Source organism: Dromiciops gliroides, chromosome 5, assembly GCF_019393635.1.
Source record: "Dromiciops gliroides isolate mDroGli1 chromosome 5, mDroGli1.pri, whole genome shotgun sequence".
NCBI classification, from domain to species: Eukaryota; Metazoa; Chordata; class Mammalia; order Microbiotheria; family Microbiotheriidae; genus Dromiciops; species Dromiciops gliroides.
In genome coordinates this window covers 138,269,596-138,288,944 of record NC_057865.1, presented here as the reverse complement: position 1 = coordinate 138,288,944, position 19,349 = coordinate 138,269,596, and the positions used below count along the sequence as shown (strand labels likewise).

Sequence of the window (19,349 nt, the reverse complement as noted above, 5' to 3'; positions counted from 1 at the left end):
AGGGGACAAGGGGTAAAGATGCGCTCTTGTTTTCCTTTGAGTAAACTGAATTCAGCTTCCTAACTTCTGAATCACTTTAAACTTCTTTGTGGCATCATTCCTGCATTTTCCCCTGCCTAAACAGGAGGAAAAAGTTATCCTAACTAGAAAGAAAGTGGAGATGGAAACAGAGAGGGAATGACTGATGGGCAAGCTCCTGAAGAACATAGGAGGGGATAGAATTGAGAACAGAAATAGAAAGTCAAAGAGAATGGCCAATTCTTCCTTGGAGTCAGGAGTGGAGATAAGGATAAGGATAAAACAGAGTTTTAAGGGGTGGAGAAAGGAATATGATTGAATTCACAATGAATAACTTGAAATTTCTTAGGAAAGCAGGAGGCAAAGACATCTGCTGGTAGGAGGGGACAGGGGATTGAAAAGAGGTTTGGAATATAATAAACATATCCACAGTAGGGTATATTAGAAAATATGACTATGTATTGGCCCCCATCAGCACTAGGATATGAGTTCCTTCAGTGGCTATCAGAAGTGTATGCTGGGGGTGGGGGGCGGGGGGGCGCAGCTAGGTGGCACAGTGGATAAAGCACCTGCCCTGGATTCAGAAGGACCTGAGTTCAAATCCAGTCTCAGACACTTGACACTCACTAGCTGTGTGACCTTGGGCAAGTCACTTAACCTTCATTGCCCTAAAAAAAAAAAAGTATGCCTAAAAACGGAGAATGGTAGAGGTGGTGGTGGTGGTGGTGGTGGTGGTTAGCCAAAACTGTTGAAAGGGTAAGTGGTTAAGGATGGAGTTCTTCCTGGTGGGTTCTACAGAAGGTGTCAAGATATTCTCTGCCTGGTTCCAATCTAAAGTGTGGAACTTTTGAAGCTTGTTTTGAAATTTTGGAATACCAAGGGGTTGGTATTATGTGATGATGAAATCTACTTGTCTGTAGAACTAAAATAGTCAGGAAGTGTTGAGCAGAAACTGGGTTCAGATATAGAAGGGACTACCCCCCCCCAATCTTTCTACAACTGCAGTGAGCTGTCAGGTGAGGGGCAACAGGATACCATGTCATTCCCCTACTCAAGAAGTTCACATTCTAATAAGAGAGACATGTAAATAAGATACATAGAGGGAAGATGTAAACAATCATAGAGGAGACCAAAAAGGACTTCCTGAAGGAGGTGGGATTTGAGTTGTCTTAAAGAAATCCAGGGATCCTAAGAGATAGAGGTGCAAAGGAGGAGAATTCCAGGCACGGGGACAGAAAATGGAATAGCATAAAAAGGAACAGGAAGAAGGCACTGTAACTTGTTCATTAAGTAGAGGAGTATAATGTAAGAAAAATAAAAAGTTAGTCAGGTACCATGTTATGTTTGGCTTTGAATGCCAAAGAGAGGACTTTTTTTATTTGAGTCTAGAGCTGATAAGGAGCCACTGGAATTTACTGAGAGGAAGAGTGATGTAGTCAGACCTTGCCATTGGTCACACAGCTAGTAAGTATCTGAGGCCAGATTTGAACTCTGGGAGAAGAGTCTTCCTCTTTCCAGGACTTCTGTGTTCTATCCACTACACCACCTAGCAGCCCCAGCACTTTAGCAACTAAATAGAAGATGTATTGGAGAGGAGAGAGGTTTGAGGCAGAGAGACCAAATAGATTACTGTATCGGTCCAGATGAGATGATATAGACCTGAATTAAGAGATGGTTGTGTGAGTGGTAAAAAGGGAATAAGAAAGATGTTGTGAAAGGAGAAATAGCATGGGATTGGATGGCCAGAATCCCTTCTCTACCCAAGGGAATGTCAGCTGACATTAAGGTTATGAGTTTGGGTGATGGGAAAGGTGATAGTACTCTCAATAGTAAAAGAGAAATTAGGAAGAAGGAAAGATCTGGGGTGAAAGATAATGAGTTTTCTTCCTTTTCCCAAACTTGAAACTTCATCTTCTACTTCTGTATATTTCTATATCCATATGCTGCTGTCTAATGCCTGTAATGCCCTCCCCTTCTCATTTCTGCCTCTTACAATCCTCATCTTCCCCAAATCTCCCTTGATTCCTCCTGTTGTTGGTACACTCTGGTTACTAATTGGTATAAACTGCTACCTGGGCTTCCTCAGGAGAATGAAGGGTCCTTGAGAGCAGGAACTTTTTTTCAATATTATCTCTATAGCCATAACACCTTGCAGACTTGCAAGCAACAGGCACCTAATAAATCTTTGATGAACTGAACTACATAAGGATCTTCCTTAACCAAAGACAAGTGATACACGGTTTTCCTTTTATAATCCTCATCATTGCTGCCCTTACCACTGCCATCATAACTCACATCATACAGTGCTTTAAGGTTTGCAAAGTGTTTTACATATGTTATCTGATTTGTTCCACACAACTTTGTTACTTACGTGCTATCATTACGCACAATTGGCAGAGCATGTGATTAAATTTAGGGTCACACGACTAATAAGTTTCTGAGAAAGAAATCCAACATGGGTCTTCCTGGCTTCAAATCTAGGGCTCCAAAGGCTATGCCACAGTTTATCATACTCTTAGTCTCCTTTTATGGAGTAAGACTCTAGAGAAATCTTGAAAATAGTAGTTAAAGCTAACCAGTTTTATTTCTTTGGATGTGCTCTGAGATTGTGTGAAGTGTTTGCTCAAGTTTACAGATAGAGAGATTTGAATGCCAGTAGAATATCAGGGTGAGGATACCAAATAAATAGCTAGATATATAAGACTGGGGCTCAGGAGAGATGTTTTGAATGGACATATAGTGTTCAGAGTCATTTACATAGAGAAGATAATGAAGTTAATGGAATAGAAAATTATCACCAAGAAACAGGGTTTAAGGGAAAAAAAAAATTCAAGGGCATTTTTAGGGGCAAACCCACATTTAAGGAGTTTCAGGAGAAAGAAGACACAGTGAAAAAGACCAAGAAGAAATGGTGAGAGAGGTCAAAGTAGACCCAAAAGAGTAAAATAGGAAAAAAACAAACAAATAAACAACAAGAGAAGATAAAGTATAAATATCAACAGCATTAAAAGAATCTGTTGGGGGGGCAGCTAGGTGGCAGAGTGGATAGAGCACCGGCCTTGGATTCAGGAGTACCTGAGTTCAAATCCAGCCTCAGACACTTAACACTTACTAGCTGTGTGACCCTGGGCAAGTCACTTAACCCCAATTGCCCCGCAAAAAAAAAAAAAAAAGAATCTGTTGGGGCAGCTATGTGGCATAGTGGATAAAGCACCAGCCCTGGATTCAGGAGGACCTGAGTTCAAATCTGGCCTCAGACACTTGACATTAGCTGTATGACCTTGGGCAAGTCATTTAACCCTCATTGCCCCCCCCCAAAAAAAGCGCTATTGCTGATGCTCTCTTTTCCTATAGATCAGGGGTTCTGAACCTTTTTTATGTTATGGACCCCAATGGAAACCTGTGAAGCATATGGAGCCTTGTGTAGAATGTTTTTAAATAATTAAAGAAAATATTAAATCCTAATGAGAGGTTATTGAAAATAAAGATGTGTGCTTTTAACTGTTAAGTTCATGGACCCCCTAAACTATATCCATGAACCTCTTGGGAATCTGTGGCTCCCAGGTTAAGAATCCCTGAAGTATCTAGAAATTTGTTGTTCTGTCTCTAAGACTATGAGTCTTTAAATTTTTCTACCTTTGTTATTTTTCAAAAGTAAAATTGATCATAATTTTGTGTTTGCATCTGTACACACACACACACAAAACACACACACACAAACACACCCCTGGTATTGTTATCCTCATCTTACATCTTACAAAAAGTAAACTGAGCTTGGGTTTCTTTAAAAGGTTTGCTTGAGCTCACACAGCAGCTAAGTCTCCAAGAAGGCATTTGAATTCAGTTCTTCCTGATGAAAAGTTCACTATACACTCAGACTCTGTACTCTACACAAAGCTTACACAAAGTTTACCCAGCTAGGCCCTGACTCTCTTAATGTCCACTAATCATAACTGTTGCTACATTAGCACTTTGGCATCTATCAAATTATGAAGAACTACACAATACCTATCTTGTTATTTTGTTATTTTATACTGTCTGTTTCTTTCTGTAAGGTGTCTCGTGTTACTATTAATAATAGCATATATTTATGTAGTGCTTCAAGGTTTGCAAAGCACTTTACATAGCTGGTCTCATTTCATCCTCATATCAGCCCTGCAAGCTAGGTCCTATTATAGTCAGAGTCATACAGTTACCTCAGTGAAAAGAGTGTTGAATCAGGAGTCATTTCAAATCAGGTTGGGACACCTAGTAAAATGAGGAGGTTAAACCACATTGCCTTGAAAGTGCCTTGTAGCTCTAGGTCTATGATTCTGATTATCTCCATTTTATAGAAGAGGAAATGAGTTCAGAGAAGTTGTATGTCTTGCCCATGGTTATGCAGCTAATAAGTGTTAAAGATAGATTTGAACTCATATTCCCCGACTCTGGAGTATCACTCATTCCACTTTTCCATACATACATACATATATACATATATACATACATATATATATATATATATATATATTTGTTCTCTCTGTTCTACCCTACCTCAGGGATCTCACTCAGTTTACTCACTTTGCTGACTGCCCTGATAAGACAAGGCAAAATAATTAATTATACTCAATTCTTACTGGAACAATGTCGGAACTCAAAGCGGATATGGGCGCCTCTGAATTTATCCACAGGAATGGGAAGTTTCAGCAGTTCGGACCATCTGGGACTGTTGTTGTGGTAAAGTACAAAGGAGTGGAACTCATTAGCTGGTGGCTCACCAGAGCCAAAAGAGATAAAATCCTAAAAAAGAAACACACAGGTTAAAGACAGCTTCATTTTCAAGTTACTTTGAAATCAACAGAGCAATTATTTTTCTCTATGTGTATATCAGTACCTCACATTTTCCTTTCATGTAAAGTGACTTTCTTCCTTTGTAGGTAAGACAGCTATACCAGCTAGCAAGCTGCATTTGCTTAACCCTACCTAACAGAGATTTACAGTTTTAAAAGATACGTCTCGTTTATTCCTATTAACCTTGGCATTCTTACTCTTTTTAGTATCATGGACCCCTTTGGCAATCTGGTAAAGCTTGTTGTTTGTTGTTGGTCGTGGTGGTGGTTGTTGAGTTGTACAGTTATGTCACTGGTGTGTTCATAACATGCCAGTACTGTACCTGGGTTTTTCTTGGCAAAGATACTGGAGTTGTTTGCCATTTCTTTCTCCAGTGAATTAAGGCACACACAGGCTAAGTGATTTGCCGGAGGTCACACAGCTAGTGTCTGAGGTCACATTTGAACTCAGGTCTTCCTAACTCCAGGCTCAGTGCTCTAATCCACAAAGTCACCTAGCTGCCTCCTTTTAGTCAGTAAAGCCTACAAACCTGTATTGACAATAATTTATTTAAAAGCTTGGGATTTCAAAGAAAATTAATTACATTGAAATAGAATTATTTTAAAAATTTCATATGGAAATATGTTTTGCATGATTGAATATGTATAACCTATATCAAATTGCTTCAAGGAGGGAGGAAGTAAGGGGGGGGGGTAGGAGAAAATTTGGAACTCAAAATTTTTTATAAACAAATGTTTAAAATTGTCTTTACATGTAAATTAAAAAAATTTTTTTTTTTGGTGAGGCAATTGGGGTTCAGTGACTTGCCCAGGGTCACACAGGTAGTAAGTGTTAAGTGTCTGAGGCCGAATTTGAACTCAGGTACTCCGGATTCCAGGGCCGGTGCTCTATCTACTGCACCACCTAGCTGCCCCTACATGTAAATTTGAAAAAAAAATTTTTTTAAATGTTTCAAAGGTACATAGATTCCCAATAAGAACACCTTTGTTAAAAAAAAGACAATAATGTATTTGACTGGGAACTTAACTATATATGCTATAGGAGATGCTTAAAAAGTGATAATACATCTCAGTTGGGGTATTAGTAAGGGATTAGAATAGTTCAGTCATATAAACAGATAACTACAGTCTCCAATCACACAGTGACTAATTGAAGGGTCCAAGTAAATGTTTCTGTCACTAAAGAAACTCTATATTACAAAGAGAGAGTTCATCCTATCTATTTGGGAAAAGTACAAAAGAGCAACTTGGAGTGTCTAAAATAGTCCTCCAGGGTTAAAAAGGTGAGTCATGTTTATCCATGATAACCATAAGAAAACAAAATGGGGTCAGGGAGAGAGGAAATTCATGCCCCTCCATAACTAAAAAGAAGGCATATTTAAGAAATAAATGCTACATACATTGAAACTTAATAACATGAATAAAACAATTATTCAATATCTAATTGTGAAGGTAAATTAAGGAAGAAATCTTATTTTAACCCTTTTTTATGAATTTAAAAATTGAGATTAATTCAAAGCAATGAGAATGAAATCAGTTTGAAAAAAAAAGGAAACGGGGGCGGGGGAGGGGGGAGAGAAGTAACATCATACCTTTAAGTTCTGGCCATTACTGTCAATGATATACATGGTCACTTCCACATTCCTGGCCACACTCTTCCCTCCTTTCTCAAACTCCCCCCTTTCTATGGTGATATATAAATCATTCCTCATTTCACCTATTAAAAATGGACAACAAAGCAAAGCAAAAGTATGTTAGATATCACAGAGAAATGAGGATTCCTACTTATTCTCTCTAAGATACACAATCTGGCATATATCATACCATAGGGAGGCACTCTAGCTTCATTTTAACTATGAAAGATGTAAAATCTAGCCATTCCTTCCCTTCAAATAATAATACCTAACATTTATATAGTGTTTTACTACAAAAAAAAAAACCACAAACAAAAAAACACCTTGTTATTATGACAAATTAGTTGTGCAATTTTGAAAAAATAGCCACCAATCTGGGGTTCAATTTCCTCATCTACAAAATTTAATTTAATTCAACAAATATCTCATAGAGGCAGCTAGTGGTATAATACATAAAGTACTAGGCCTGGAGTCAGGAAGATTTGAGTTCAAAAGTAGCCTCAGATACTTACTCATTTATAAAAGGGGGTAATAATAGTATCTATGTCTCAGGGTTATTGTAAGGATCAATGAGAAAATATTTGTAAAGAGCTTAGCAGAGAATCTGGCACATAATATATGCTTATATAAATGTTAGCTATTATCATTGTTATTAATTACTAGTACATATGACTTGCCCAGGGTCACAAAGTTATTTATAGGTGTCAAAACTGGGTCTTCTGCTCCCAACACCAGTGCTCTTTCCAATATACTTTACTGTTCTCCAAAGGTTGGCTTGCATTTGAGAACTGCTTCAACAGTTTTACCTAAAAATGACTAGAAAAATATTCCCACATTTCATCATTCTTTGGATATGCCACAATCCTATTAGTAAGGCGTGACTAAAATAATGAGAAGTATGAAGACCAATCTCATTACATTATAGCAATTTGAACATAACAGCTGCTTAACAAACAGGCCTTTAAAAATTTTCATTTATTTATTTATTTATTGGTGAGGCAATTGGGGTTAAATGACTTGCCCAGGGTCACACAGCTAGTAAGTGTTAAGTGTCTGAGGCTAAATTTTAACTCAGGTCCTCCTGACTCCAGGGCCAGTGCTCTATCCACTGCACCACCTAGCTGCCCCTAATTTTAATTTTTTTGGGGGGGCGGGGCAATGAGGGTTAAGTGACTTGCCCAGGGTCACACAGTTAGTGTTAAGTGTCTGAGGTAGGATTTGAACTCGGTCCCCCTGACTTCAGGGCCGGTGCTTTATCCACTGCACCATATGTCCATATGTTTGCATCCCTACATGGGAAGAAGATACTTATAACTCTTGAGAACTGTATCTTTTTTTTCTTTTTTTTGGTGAGGCAATTGGAGTTAAGTGACTTGCCCAGGGTCACATAGCTAGTAAATGTCAAGTGTCTGAGACCAAATTTTAACTCCAGTCCTCCTGAATCCAAGGCCAGTGTTTTATCCACTGCACCACCTAGCTGCCCCCCAGACCTTTTTTTAAAAAAAAAAACCCAATCTCAATATTTTCAAAAATCCATGGGCAAAATTATCTCATTGCTGCTAGAATGCTGGGTCTTCATTTCTTGTCCTGTAAAATGAAAGATTTGACCCAGGTCAGCCCTAAGATCCCTCCCAGTCCTAACAGTCTATGAGTAGGCTTCAGGTACAAAGGTGTAATAAACATTCTGCCATGCAATCCCACCCTTTGAGTACCATGAAACTCAAAATAAAATGAGAAAAATTTCTAAATCCAAAGTAATTTATGCTACTGGGTGGGGGGGAGAGGGAGAAGAAAGAGGGGAGAAGGAGGGAAAGGGAGAGGCAAAGAAAAAGGGAGGGAGAAAGTGGGGGGAGACAGAGAGACACAGAGAGAAAGCTCACTATTTTTCAGTTGATTATTTAATAAAGTTGAATATTTGATTTTCTCTCCTAATCAACTCAACCTGTCATTGGAAAACATAGATACCCAGTAACCACAGAAGGGTACATGACATATATTCATATAATATTTCAGCTGTTCTGTTTGTCATTTTTTTTTACCTGACCTGTGAGCTCTTGGTGGGAAACTGCCTCTACCAATACCAGATCCACATCTTCTATGAAATCTTTAGCTACAGAGAGTTGCCTGAAGCACTAAGAGGTCAAGTGATTTGCTCAGAGATATGACAATGCTAATAATTGAACCTAGGTCTCCTTGACTCCAAAGCTGGCTCTTTAACCTGTTCCACAGAAGAATTATAGTAGGGGATTTTTTTTTCTTAACATAAATTTTTTTTAAAGTATTACTCAAAATTATTTTAAGGCAAAGATGGACAAGATTTCATTTATTTGGATTTAAGGCAATTCCAAGTGTGAATGACATTTTCTTTTAATGAGCAAGACTCCCTCCTGCCTGTCCCTTACTAATAAGAACTTCCTAATGAAAAAGCAAGTCATCAGAGCTTGTAGGGGCGAGAGGAAGAAAGAAAGAGAAGAGGGATGGGGAAATGGCAGAATCATACAAGATACCATCCCGGTTACTGTCCAAACAGATAAAAGAAATGACCCCTAGTTCTTCAGTGTTGTGGGGCATTCCAACAAATCTGCTGACCTTCTTCATGAATATCCAGCTTATTCTGGCATCCTCATTGACAACAACAACAACAACAACAAAATAAAACCCAACTGTACCACCCCAATGGCTTGAACACGACTCTGGCTGACCAGGAAGCAGATGGCTCATCAAACGAGAAAATAACCATGTCATACAAAAGAATAAACCATATAGAAGAGAACCATTATTGCTAACATAAAAAAGTCAGAGAACAGATTTTCAAACTCAGTCAGAAAGGAAACTGAAAATAATACCCTGTGAATCAATGAATGACTTTTCTTTCCCCTGAAATTTGTCATTTCCAAAAAGTGTTTGTGCGCTTTTCAACTGGTTTTGTCCTTCCATTTAAAATTTTTCAAAGAAGAGAACAGGAAGTATTACTATTCACTTCCACTTTAGACAGGAGCTTTTACTAGGCACAGTGGATAGAGCACAGGCCCTGAGGTTGAGAGGGCCTGAATTCAAATTTCACCTCAGACACTTAGTAGCTGTTAACTCCAATTCCCTCAAACAAACAGGGCCATCTGGAGTCCTCCTGATATATATCTTGCCACTGGATCTAGATAGCTCTGGAGGAGACCATGAGCTTGGTGACCTTGCACAGCTCCTCCCTCACTTAAATCTAATTCACTGCAAGTCATGATATCACCCGGATGTCATGGAACAACATCAACAACAATAACTCAGGTAACAATTAGTAGAAGGTTATAGAACCATTCCTTTACAGCTGGAAGGGAATTTAGAGGCCAGCAAGTCTAACTTTTTCATTTTACAGGTGAAGAAACTGTGTTCTAGAGAATTTAAGTGACTTTCTCATGGTCACAGAAATAAATGTCTGAGGTAAGATTTGAACTCAGGTCTTCCTAATTTTTTTTTTTTAGTGAGGCAATTGGGGTTAAGTGACTTGCCCAGGGTCACACAACTAGTAAGTGTTAAGTGTCTGAGGCCAGATTTGAACTCAGGTACTCCTGACTCCAGGGCCGGTGCTCTATCCACTGTGCCACCTAGCTGCCCCTGGTCTCCCTAATTCTAACTCTAGGGCCTGACAAAAGATCAAGAAAATAAGGCATGGTGAGTTTCCAAGATAAAATTAGCATTGTTTTAGAAATGAGAGAGAGAGAGAGAGAGAGAGAGAGAGAGAGAGAGAGAGAGAGAGAGAGGGAGGGAGGGAGGGAGAGAAGGGGGGGGGGGAGAGAGATTTCAATTAAAATGACAACACAAGGGGCAGCTAGGTGGTGTAGTGGATAAAGCACCAGCCCTGGATTCAGGAGGACCTGAGTTCAAAAACAGTCTCAGACACTTGACACTTACTAGCTATGTGACCCTGGGCAAGTCACTTAACCCCAATTGCCTCATTTAAAAAAAACAAAAACAAAAAAAATGTTTCTCCAAATGTGGTTTAAGTTGTTCCTTTTTAAAAAAACTTCCTGTGAATAACAAAAATTCTGTCTTTTAGCCTGATATTGAAAGATCCATACATATGTCTCCTTTCAATAAACAAATTTGAGCACTGACTGCATTAGCATATGTTGTTTCTACATTTTGGGTTGGAAGGTGTTCTTGATCTAACAATTTTCCACTCACATCTGGACTTCAAGGACAGATATTATGGCATAAAGGACTGGCTTAAGATATGCCTGGAATGTCCTTCCTCTTACCATTCTGTCCCCTTATTCTGGGTCACAAGAAATCAGAATTCCTATTCACCCTGGAAAGTCCAACTCAAATATTATCTTCTCTACCTATAAACCCTACCCTGATCTTTTTCTTTTTTGGGGGTGGGGGTGGGGCAATAAGGGTTAAATTACTTGCCCAGGGTCACACAGCTAGTAAGTGTCAAGTGTCTGAGGCTGGATTTGAACTTTGGTCCTCCTGAATTGAGGACTGGTACTTTATTCACTGTGTGACCTAGCTGCCCCCCTACCCTGATCCTAATGCTGCTTATTGAAAGCCCTTATACAAAATTCTGGACCTTTCTTGTGCACTTGTGATAAAACTAACATCTACTGGAATTCCACCACAATCCCCTAATATGGATTAGGAAAAGGCCACAAGGTCAAGACTTGTATGGCCAGGGGGTAGGCCAAGGTTCAAACAGTCATCTCTTGCAGTGGCCTCTGGAAGTGGTGATGTGACTTTCTGGTCATCCAGAGGCTTAAAAGGTCCCACCCTGTAAGAGCAAGAGGCATTCTGCTTACCACATCCTAACCTACTAATCAGATAAAGAGGTAAGTTTAGAGAAGCTAAGAGCCACTGTAGCCACACTGAATATCTGTACTATGTTGTTTTTGTGTTATTCAGTCATATCCAACTCTTCATGATCCCATTTGGAGTTTTCTTGGCAAAGATACTGGAGTGGTTTGCTATTTCCCTCTCCAGCTCATTTTACAGATGAGGAACTGAGGCAAACAGGGTTAAGCGACTTGCTCAGGGTCACATTTGAACTCAGGTCTTCCTAATACCATCCAGGGCTATATCCATTGCACTGTGTTAGGGTTTAAACAACAACAACAACAACTCCTCCTTTTGTTAACTGTACAATGAATAAAAAAGCGATTTACATAGGCGTCACATCTCTTTTACTGGACTCTAAAGTCCCTAACAATGGAAAGCATTTCTTATCTAATTTTTTTATTTCCCCTAAGCATTTAGCAAAGTATCTACACACAGTAGACCCAATAAGTGGTTGTTTTAACATCTTTCCTATAGTCCTTGAGGTAGGTAAACTATGTATTAAATATTAATGCATTCTTTGAATTAATGAATAAATTTAAAAGACTCATTAAATACTTACTCTATGCAAAGCACTTTGCTAAACTAGGAGAAGAAAACTGTTGTTTTCCTTCAAGAATTAACTATTCTAATACAAGGAGACAACATTTATAGGAAGTCTCAGTTTCAAGTTAGATGGAAAGGACAGTTTTCCTCGGGATTCAGCAGCAGCAGAGTAGACCATAAAATACATTTTCTGGGACGACATTTCCATTAATAAAACTATATGAGATGCTGTTGTTGAATCATTTAAGAGTGCCATTCATAGTAAAGAACTTTCTTTTTTCTGCCTTCAGTAACTGTGCTGAATATACAGATGGAAGCAAGTTGTCCTTTTGTCTGAATTATGTTTAAGCATTAGAAAGGGAATCCTTATTCTTTCCTCTTAGTAAATACATTTCTATTGTTTTTATGGTCCAGAAGTATCTCACTGCATTCTAATCCCAATCACTGGACTTGCCTAAATTGGGCCTGGCCTAGACTAACAATTTAGTATGGCATATGGGGGGTGGGGGGGTGGGGTTATGCTCTGTACTGGTACAGGTAATAGTTATACCAATGAAATAACAGATTGTTCAAGTTTTGAAGTATTGAACTGCTGACTTATCCCTTGGAAATGCACCTATCTCAGGCACCACCCAAATGGGCATATAAATTTAATCACTCCAAAACTACACTGAAAAAAGTTCTCCTGAAACTCAGGAGAGTGAGAAGTATTCTTTCAACCACTACTTTCTTTTCCCACCACTTGCCAGCCAGAGATTGTTTATTGTGGTTTTAGCAGGAAAAAGAAGAGGTGAAGAAATAATGATAGTACCCCATCTAGTCACAACTAGACTATGCAGCATAAAATGCCCTGGGCTTAAAGTCAGGAGTCAGGAATTTGAGCTCCAATCTGGCTTCATTTAATAGTTATGCTAACCTAGGCAAATTACTCTTTCAGCCTCAGTTTCCTCAAGTATATAATGGGAATGATAATAACAACATTTAAAAGGGGCTGCTAGGTGGTGGAGTGGATAAAGCACCAGTCATGGATTCAGGAGGACCTGAGTTCAAATCCAGCCTCACATAGTTGACACTTACTAGCTGTGTGACCCTGGGCAAGTCACTTAACCCTCATTGCCCTGAAAAAAAAATAATACCACCTAAATTCCAGGATTATTGTGAGGATCCAAGGAGATAATATTTGTAAAGCGCTTAACACAATGCCTGGTTGGTACACATTAGGAGCTAAATAAATGCATGCTTCCTAGTCTTTCTTCCTCCCCTCTTATTCCAAGTTTGCTATGGATGTTATTGCTCTGTCTGGAAAGGAGTGTCAGAAGCTGGAGATGCATAAGCAGGGCTACTGGGTCTCCTGCCTTTGTGTTTTGGAAAAAGTTTTCCTAGAGACATGTTATAAACTGTGGTTTGTGTCTTAAACTACCCCTTAATGTGCCTGAACTCAATGCATTCCAAGTTCCAACCAAGTAGTTTTAAAAAGTTTTTAGGATATAACTTTTCACACATCACTGCCTGTGAAGCAGTAAAAATGAGTATCACACAGAGGGCAATGGAAAGGCTCATGGAAGTGGTGACGAGGCTACAACATGTAAGCCACAAGTTACTTGTACATTGGGTGGATTTATGGGATAACAGACATCTGCATCACTGGAAGACCCTCCTAAACTGAGGGGATTACAAATTCATTTCCATGAATTACAAATTTGAGTCACTTTTTAAATCTCAGTAGCTGATTTTATATGTGCCTGTGATAGTACTTTACCATTTTACTAGCCATTTTCACTTCCATCCTTCAAGGGATTTGTGACTTAATCAATATGATGACACATTCCCTCCAATGCATGGCGCCAACTGAAACTCATCCAAGTCCTGTGACCCTGTGCCATACTTATCCATGTTCTCCCATAAATACTCCAGGGAGGATATAGCCAAAGTGCAGAAAGCCTCACAGTAGGGGGTTTAACATCTGTTGGATATTGAGCTGTATCAGATAATTGAACATGTGTAACCTATGTATCTGATTGCTTACCACTTCAGGGAGGGGAGAAAGAGGGATAGAATTTGAAACTCAAAACTTTACAACGAAAACATTCACTGGGCACCAGGGTTACATCTGTTCTGTCTTACTCTTGCCCATACCCTTTACTGATACTTTATCTTTCATCAGCTTCAATTCAAGGTTTGAATTCAATGAGAAGTGTTTAATGAGTATCTACTCTGTGTAATGTAGCCTAGGAGAGATGCAAAGTTTAAAGAAAACTCAACTCCTATCACCCTCTGTTAAGGAGCCTAAATATGTGGCCTTCCTTATCAATGGCAACAGTATATTTGATACCAAGTTACCTTTCTAGCTATTTGGAATATGGAAAGGAGCATTATTTGGTCAGTATAACAGGTCTCAGGGAAGGGGGTAGTACAAAGCCTTGTAATTAGATTGAGAAGATACCTCTGTTCCCCTTATTAGAAGCTGTTTTGTCCCAAGTCCTGTGAAAAGGTACCCCTCCAAGGCAGGCAGCTAGGTGGCTCAGTGGATAGAACATTGACCCTAGAGTCAGGAAGGCCTGAGTTAAAATCCAACCTCAGACACTTGACACTTATTAGCTGTTTGACCCTGGGCAAGTCACTTAATGCCAACTGCCTCAAAGGTGCAGGGCCATCTCCAGTCATGCTGATGTATATCTTGCCACTGGACCTAGATGTCTCTAAAGGAGAGATTGAGGCTGGTGACTTGGACCTCTCTCACTTAAATCCAATTCACTGCAAGTCATGACATCACCTACCCGATGTCATGATCCTCTTTGAAAATGAAAGACAAACAATCCTTACTAAGTGCTTACTACATGCCAAGCTCTCGGCTAAGCAGGGAAGATATGAAGGGAATAAGAGCTTTCCATTTCAGAGGTATCATGTCATCTCCAGCCCTCAAGGTGAAGAGTTGGAGAATAAGCACAGATTTAGCAAGAAGGAGCTGAAACAGGAAAACACACTGCATACATTATCGGATGTTGTTTCTTTACCAGTAGAGAGGGTTCAATCTAGATTGAGGTGAGGTTTGAAATAAGTGATGTCAAGACAAAACAGGGAGAGGGATTGACCCTGTGACTACGATGATAGGAGGGAGCCCCTACCGATGCACTGAGGCATGTTCTCTGCAAGACTAGATTTGCAGGGGCAGCTAGGTGGCACAGTGGATAGAACACTGGCCCTGGAGTCAGGAGGACCTGAGTTCAAATCTGGCCTCAGACACTTAACACTTACTAGCTGTGTGACCCTGGGCAAGTCACTTAACTCCAATTGCCTCACTAAAAAAAAAAAAGACTAGATTTGCCTAAAGTAACAAACAACAATAATAACATTTATACAGCACTTTAAGATTTTCAAAGAGCTTTAGAAATATTATCTCATTTGAACTGAGGTCTTCCTGACTCTTCTTAGTCCTGCTACCTAGCTGCCTCATAATAATAGGGGTGCCAAGCACTTTATACATATCTCATTTTGTCCTCACAAAACCCCTGGGAGGTAGGTACTACTATTGTTGCCAAGTCAGAGATGAGGAAACTGAGGTAGACAGAAATTAAGTGGTTGACTTAAAAGAAGTTATTTGCTAGGATCTCCCAGCTGTTGTGTCGTAACTCAACTAAGAACTTCCTGACTGGAGCTTCAATGCTTTATCTGCTGCTTTTCTGGACACTAATGCCTAACATAGTGATTCCCAAAGTGTGATCCTCAGGTTCTTGGGGATCCCAGAGACCTCCACAGGGGTTCCACCAGGTCAAAACTATTTTCATGACAATACTAAGACAATATTTATGCGTTAAATTCTTTTTTTCTGTATGAGGCCAGATTTTTTTTCATATTTAACAACCAAAATAGAATATTGCAACAGATTAAATGCAGAAAAAGATATTAGTAACCAGCTGTCTCCTATTAAGCCAAATATTTGATTTATAAAATATGTAAAAATATGACTCATTACTAATTTTTGGTTAGGAAAATGGTTATTTTTCATAAAAATGTTATTTATACTAATACACAATGAATTTGTTATTTTTAATGAATTGGTGAATATTTTAGAATATCATTAATTTAAATTTCTAATGCAGTAAATATTGATAGATATAAATTACATAAACAAAAGTTTTTTTGGGGGGAGTCTCCAATAATTTTTAAGGGCATAAAGGGTTCCCAAGACCAAAGGTTTGAGAAGTAATGGTCTGAGTGACTTGTCCATGGTCACAAGGCCAGTATCTGTCAGAAAATCTGAATTGAGCTCTTCTGCCTCTAAGGCCAAATCTCCTTGCACCATGCCTCCCTCTCTCACTGTCTTTTTAAAGACAAAGCCATCAATAACATCTCTCTTTTTTAAATGCTCTAATGCACTAAAGAGAAACACATTTGTCTAAACTAAAATAAACTCTTTCCAAATGGGAAAAAAGAAAGCATAAGAAATGACATGTGCTAACTACCCTGGAAGGAGCAGATAGAACAACACACAGGTTTTCTGAGGTTTTTATCTGGAAGGCTCTTGATATTCTTGGAAGGCTGAGAAGTTCCACTCTTTTATCTTCTTCGGAGATGACCTTCCTGGCAGCTCATTGATGAGCAGTCCTGCTTGTCGCTTGTATTTTTCTCACTACCTTCTTGGAAGAAGAACAAATTTCAGTCCATCTCCCTCTCCCTTTTACTCTATCTGCTACTCAGTAGGGAATATACTTGGCCTTGTGCCAAGAAAAATCTATTTGGGCCTAAGAGAAGGAATCTACTTCCATCTTTTTTTATAGAATTCTTATATCTTACATCTTTAGGGTCACTGTTAAAAATTACACTGTCAATTTATAGATATTATTTTAAAGGATTTTAAAATTTATTTTAAGTTAAGAACTTTCCTCAAATTCTACATTTCCTAGTATGAATTAAATTTTCTCCCTTCTCCAGCTCCCTCACTACTTAGACCATACCCTGTCTATCTCTTTCATTCTCCCTCAGATTGGGACTCCATATATCCTTTGCACTTGACACATAGTAAGTACTTAATAAATGCTTGTTGATTGCCTAGAACTGAAAATACCTGAGATAAAGAAACAACTGGTACAGAAGTGGGCTCTCCTTGTCACCAAATTCAGTAGAAGAACATCAGGGCAACATCCTCCTGAAAGTATATCTGTTCAATTGTCTGTAACAAATTGTTGATTATAGGATCATAGAATTTAGGCTCAGAAGGGAGCTTTAAAACCTGTTTACTACAATCTCCTCACTTAACAAATGAAAAAACCAAGGATGAAACATATGAAGTGACTTCATAGTTCCAGAAATTATAAATAGTAGAGTCAGGAATTGAACCATAGTCTTGCAAACACACCAGTGAGATAAGGCACATAGAGAGATCATTGGAGTGCAAAACAAACAGCAAGTACTTGAGAAAAGTGTAAAACCAAGTATTATATAAGACTGGGTAGGGAATGGGGAGAGGAGTGAGAGACCATTACCAAAAGCAGAAATAAGGGAAAGCTCATAAAAGAAAGAGATATCATTTTAATTGGGTTTTTAAAGATAGGTAAGACTCCAACATGTAAAGAAGAATTAGGAAAGGTTGTTGAGGCTTACCATGGGAGCAAAAAGCACATAAAATCTGTGAGTTGAAAAGGACTTCAGTAGACAGGTAGTCAACTTCTACATGAAATTAACCTCCACTATAAGATCCCTAACAAGAAGCACAGAGTAAGGAAACCATCGGCTATTTGGGGGTGGAGAATAGTCCAGGTTAGCTATGGTGCAGAGTGCATGGAGAGGAGATAATAGGGATAAAAGGGGGAAAGGAGCAAGCTTTCAGAATTGCTGAAGGCCTTGAATGACAGATGAAGGAACCCAAACTTCACTCATGCCTGAATGGGAAACCACTGGAGATTTCTTATAATAGGAGTTACCAGACTAGATTCACATATAAACTCTCTTCTGACAGTTTTATTGAGAGGATTTTTAAAGGGAGGAGAGAATGCAGTTGGGAAGACCTGTTAGACCTGTTAGAAAGCTTCAATCTTTTAAAAAAGGAATCAAAACAGGATTTCTTTCAAAGGAAAACATCAGTGATGAGATCATGCTCCTGGTGCTGTCCTCCATATGTTTCTTCCTAGGAGTTTCACAACTTGTTATTTGCCACTACTGCAAAGTGACATATTTTTGCCAAAACATTCAGGAGGACAAAGTTGAACTGAGCACTAATTAAAATCAACATGTGAGAGTGGTGTTGAAGAGAACGCACGAGCCCAAATAGCAAAAAGAAAGCTAACTAGGTAATTAGGAGAAGAAACACAATAAGCTTATTACATAATGGAAAGGTAGCCTTAGTAGGAAAAGAATCTTCCTGCCATGCTGATATTCAAAATATTTCAACGTAGGAATTTTGATGTAAGCAGGTGAATTTCACCTTTGCCTTTAAGGAAAGATGGGAGATGTTACTTTCCTAACATTCTGTCTACTCAAAGCCTAAAATAATCTTCCCTCCTCCACCTACACCACCTAGGCCTTAACACCCCTACCAATGCCAAAATCTGGACCCTCCGATTTTTTAACCTTTCTAAAACAGAACTGTCTTCTGGTGTTTGCACTCAACTAGTAATTTGTTTCAGAGAACCAAACCAAATAATAATAATAATAATGATCATTGTAATAATGATAATGATAACAAGATCACAGGAATATACATTTAAAACTAGGAAGGGACTCAGAGGTTAGAGGTATACAATGCCCTGAATTTAACAATAAGAACACTCAGGTTCTGTGTGCACAAGGAACTTGCCCAGGGTCACACAGGTAGAAAAGTAACAGACTGAGAATTCAAATCCAGGTTTTCTGACTGCAAATCTGCTATCTTTTTAGTAGTAGCACCTGTCCCAGGGAAAAATACACATCAGTAAGTTTCTAGATACCTGATATGCGAGTTAGTAAATAATAGTGTGGTATCCTGACTCTTTCCTTTTTATTTCTTAATTTATTTTGGAGGAGGAGATAGGGGAAAGCTGTATTTTATGAATATATATAGATGTCTCAGTCCGCACCTTGAATTCACCACTTCCCTGTCAGAAGGAGCTAGGCAGCTTGCTTTACTTTATCATCATTCCTTTGGAATCATGGCTAGTCACTACTTTGATCATAGTTCTTCCATCTTTGAAAGTTACTTGTATTTACAATGTTCTTTACTATCCAAGTTGTTCTCCTGGTTCTGTTCACTTCACTCTGCATCAGTTTGCATTGTTCCCAGGTTTCTCTGAAACTGGTTCTTTCTTCATTTCTTCTTTTTTTTTTCTTTTTTGGTGAGGCAATTGGGGTTAAGTGACTTGCCCAGGGTCACACAGCTAGTCCAGGGCCAGTGCCCTATCCACTGTACCACCTAGCTGCCCCCTAAGCCCTCATTCTTGAAAGACTACTAATTGTTAAATCAAACCAGTCCTTTACCTCTTTCTTTGCTCTTTTGGGGTATAGGCTTCATAGTCAAAGGATATAG

At 38.9% G+C, this 19,349-nt stretch overlaps 1 protein-coding gene across 7 annotated transcripts in view; it reads right to left on the bottom strand.

Moving 5' to 3' along the window:
* The window catches only part of DOCK4 (dedicator of cytokinesis 4), a 572,917-nt gene that overhangs the window by 187,980 nt on the left and 365,588 nt on the right, over positions 1–19,349 (bottom strand). For all 7 annotated transcript variants that reach the window (XM_043965823.1, XM_043965817.1, XM_043965820.1 and 4 more), the window contains 2 exons: positions 6,440–6,564; positions 4,635–4,797 (listed from right to left, as the gene is read on the bottom strand). In XM_043965823.1, the coding sequence (XP_043821758.1) occupies positions 4,635–4,797; positions 6,440–6,564 (288 nt within the window). The remainder of the gene's footprint in view (positions 1–4,634; positions 4,798–6,439; positions 6,565–19,349) is intronic.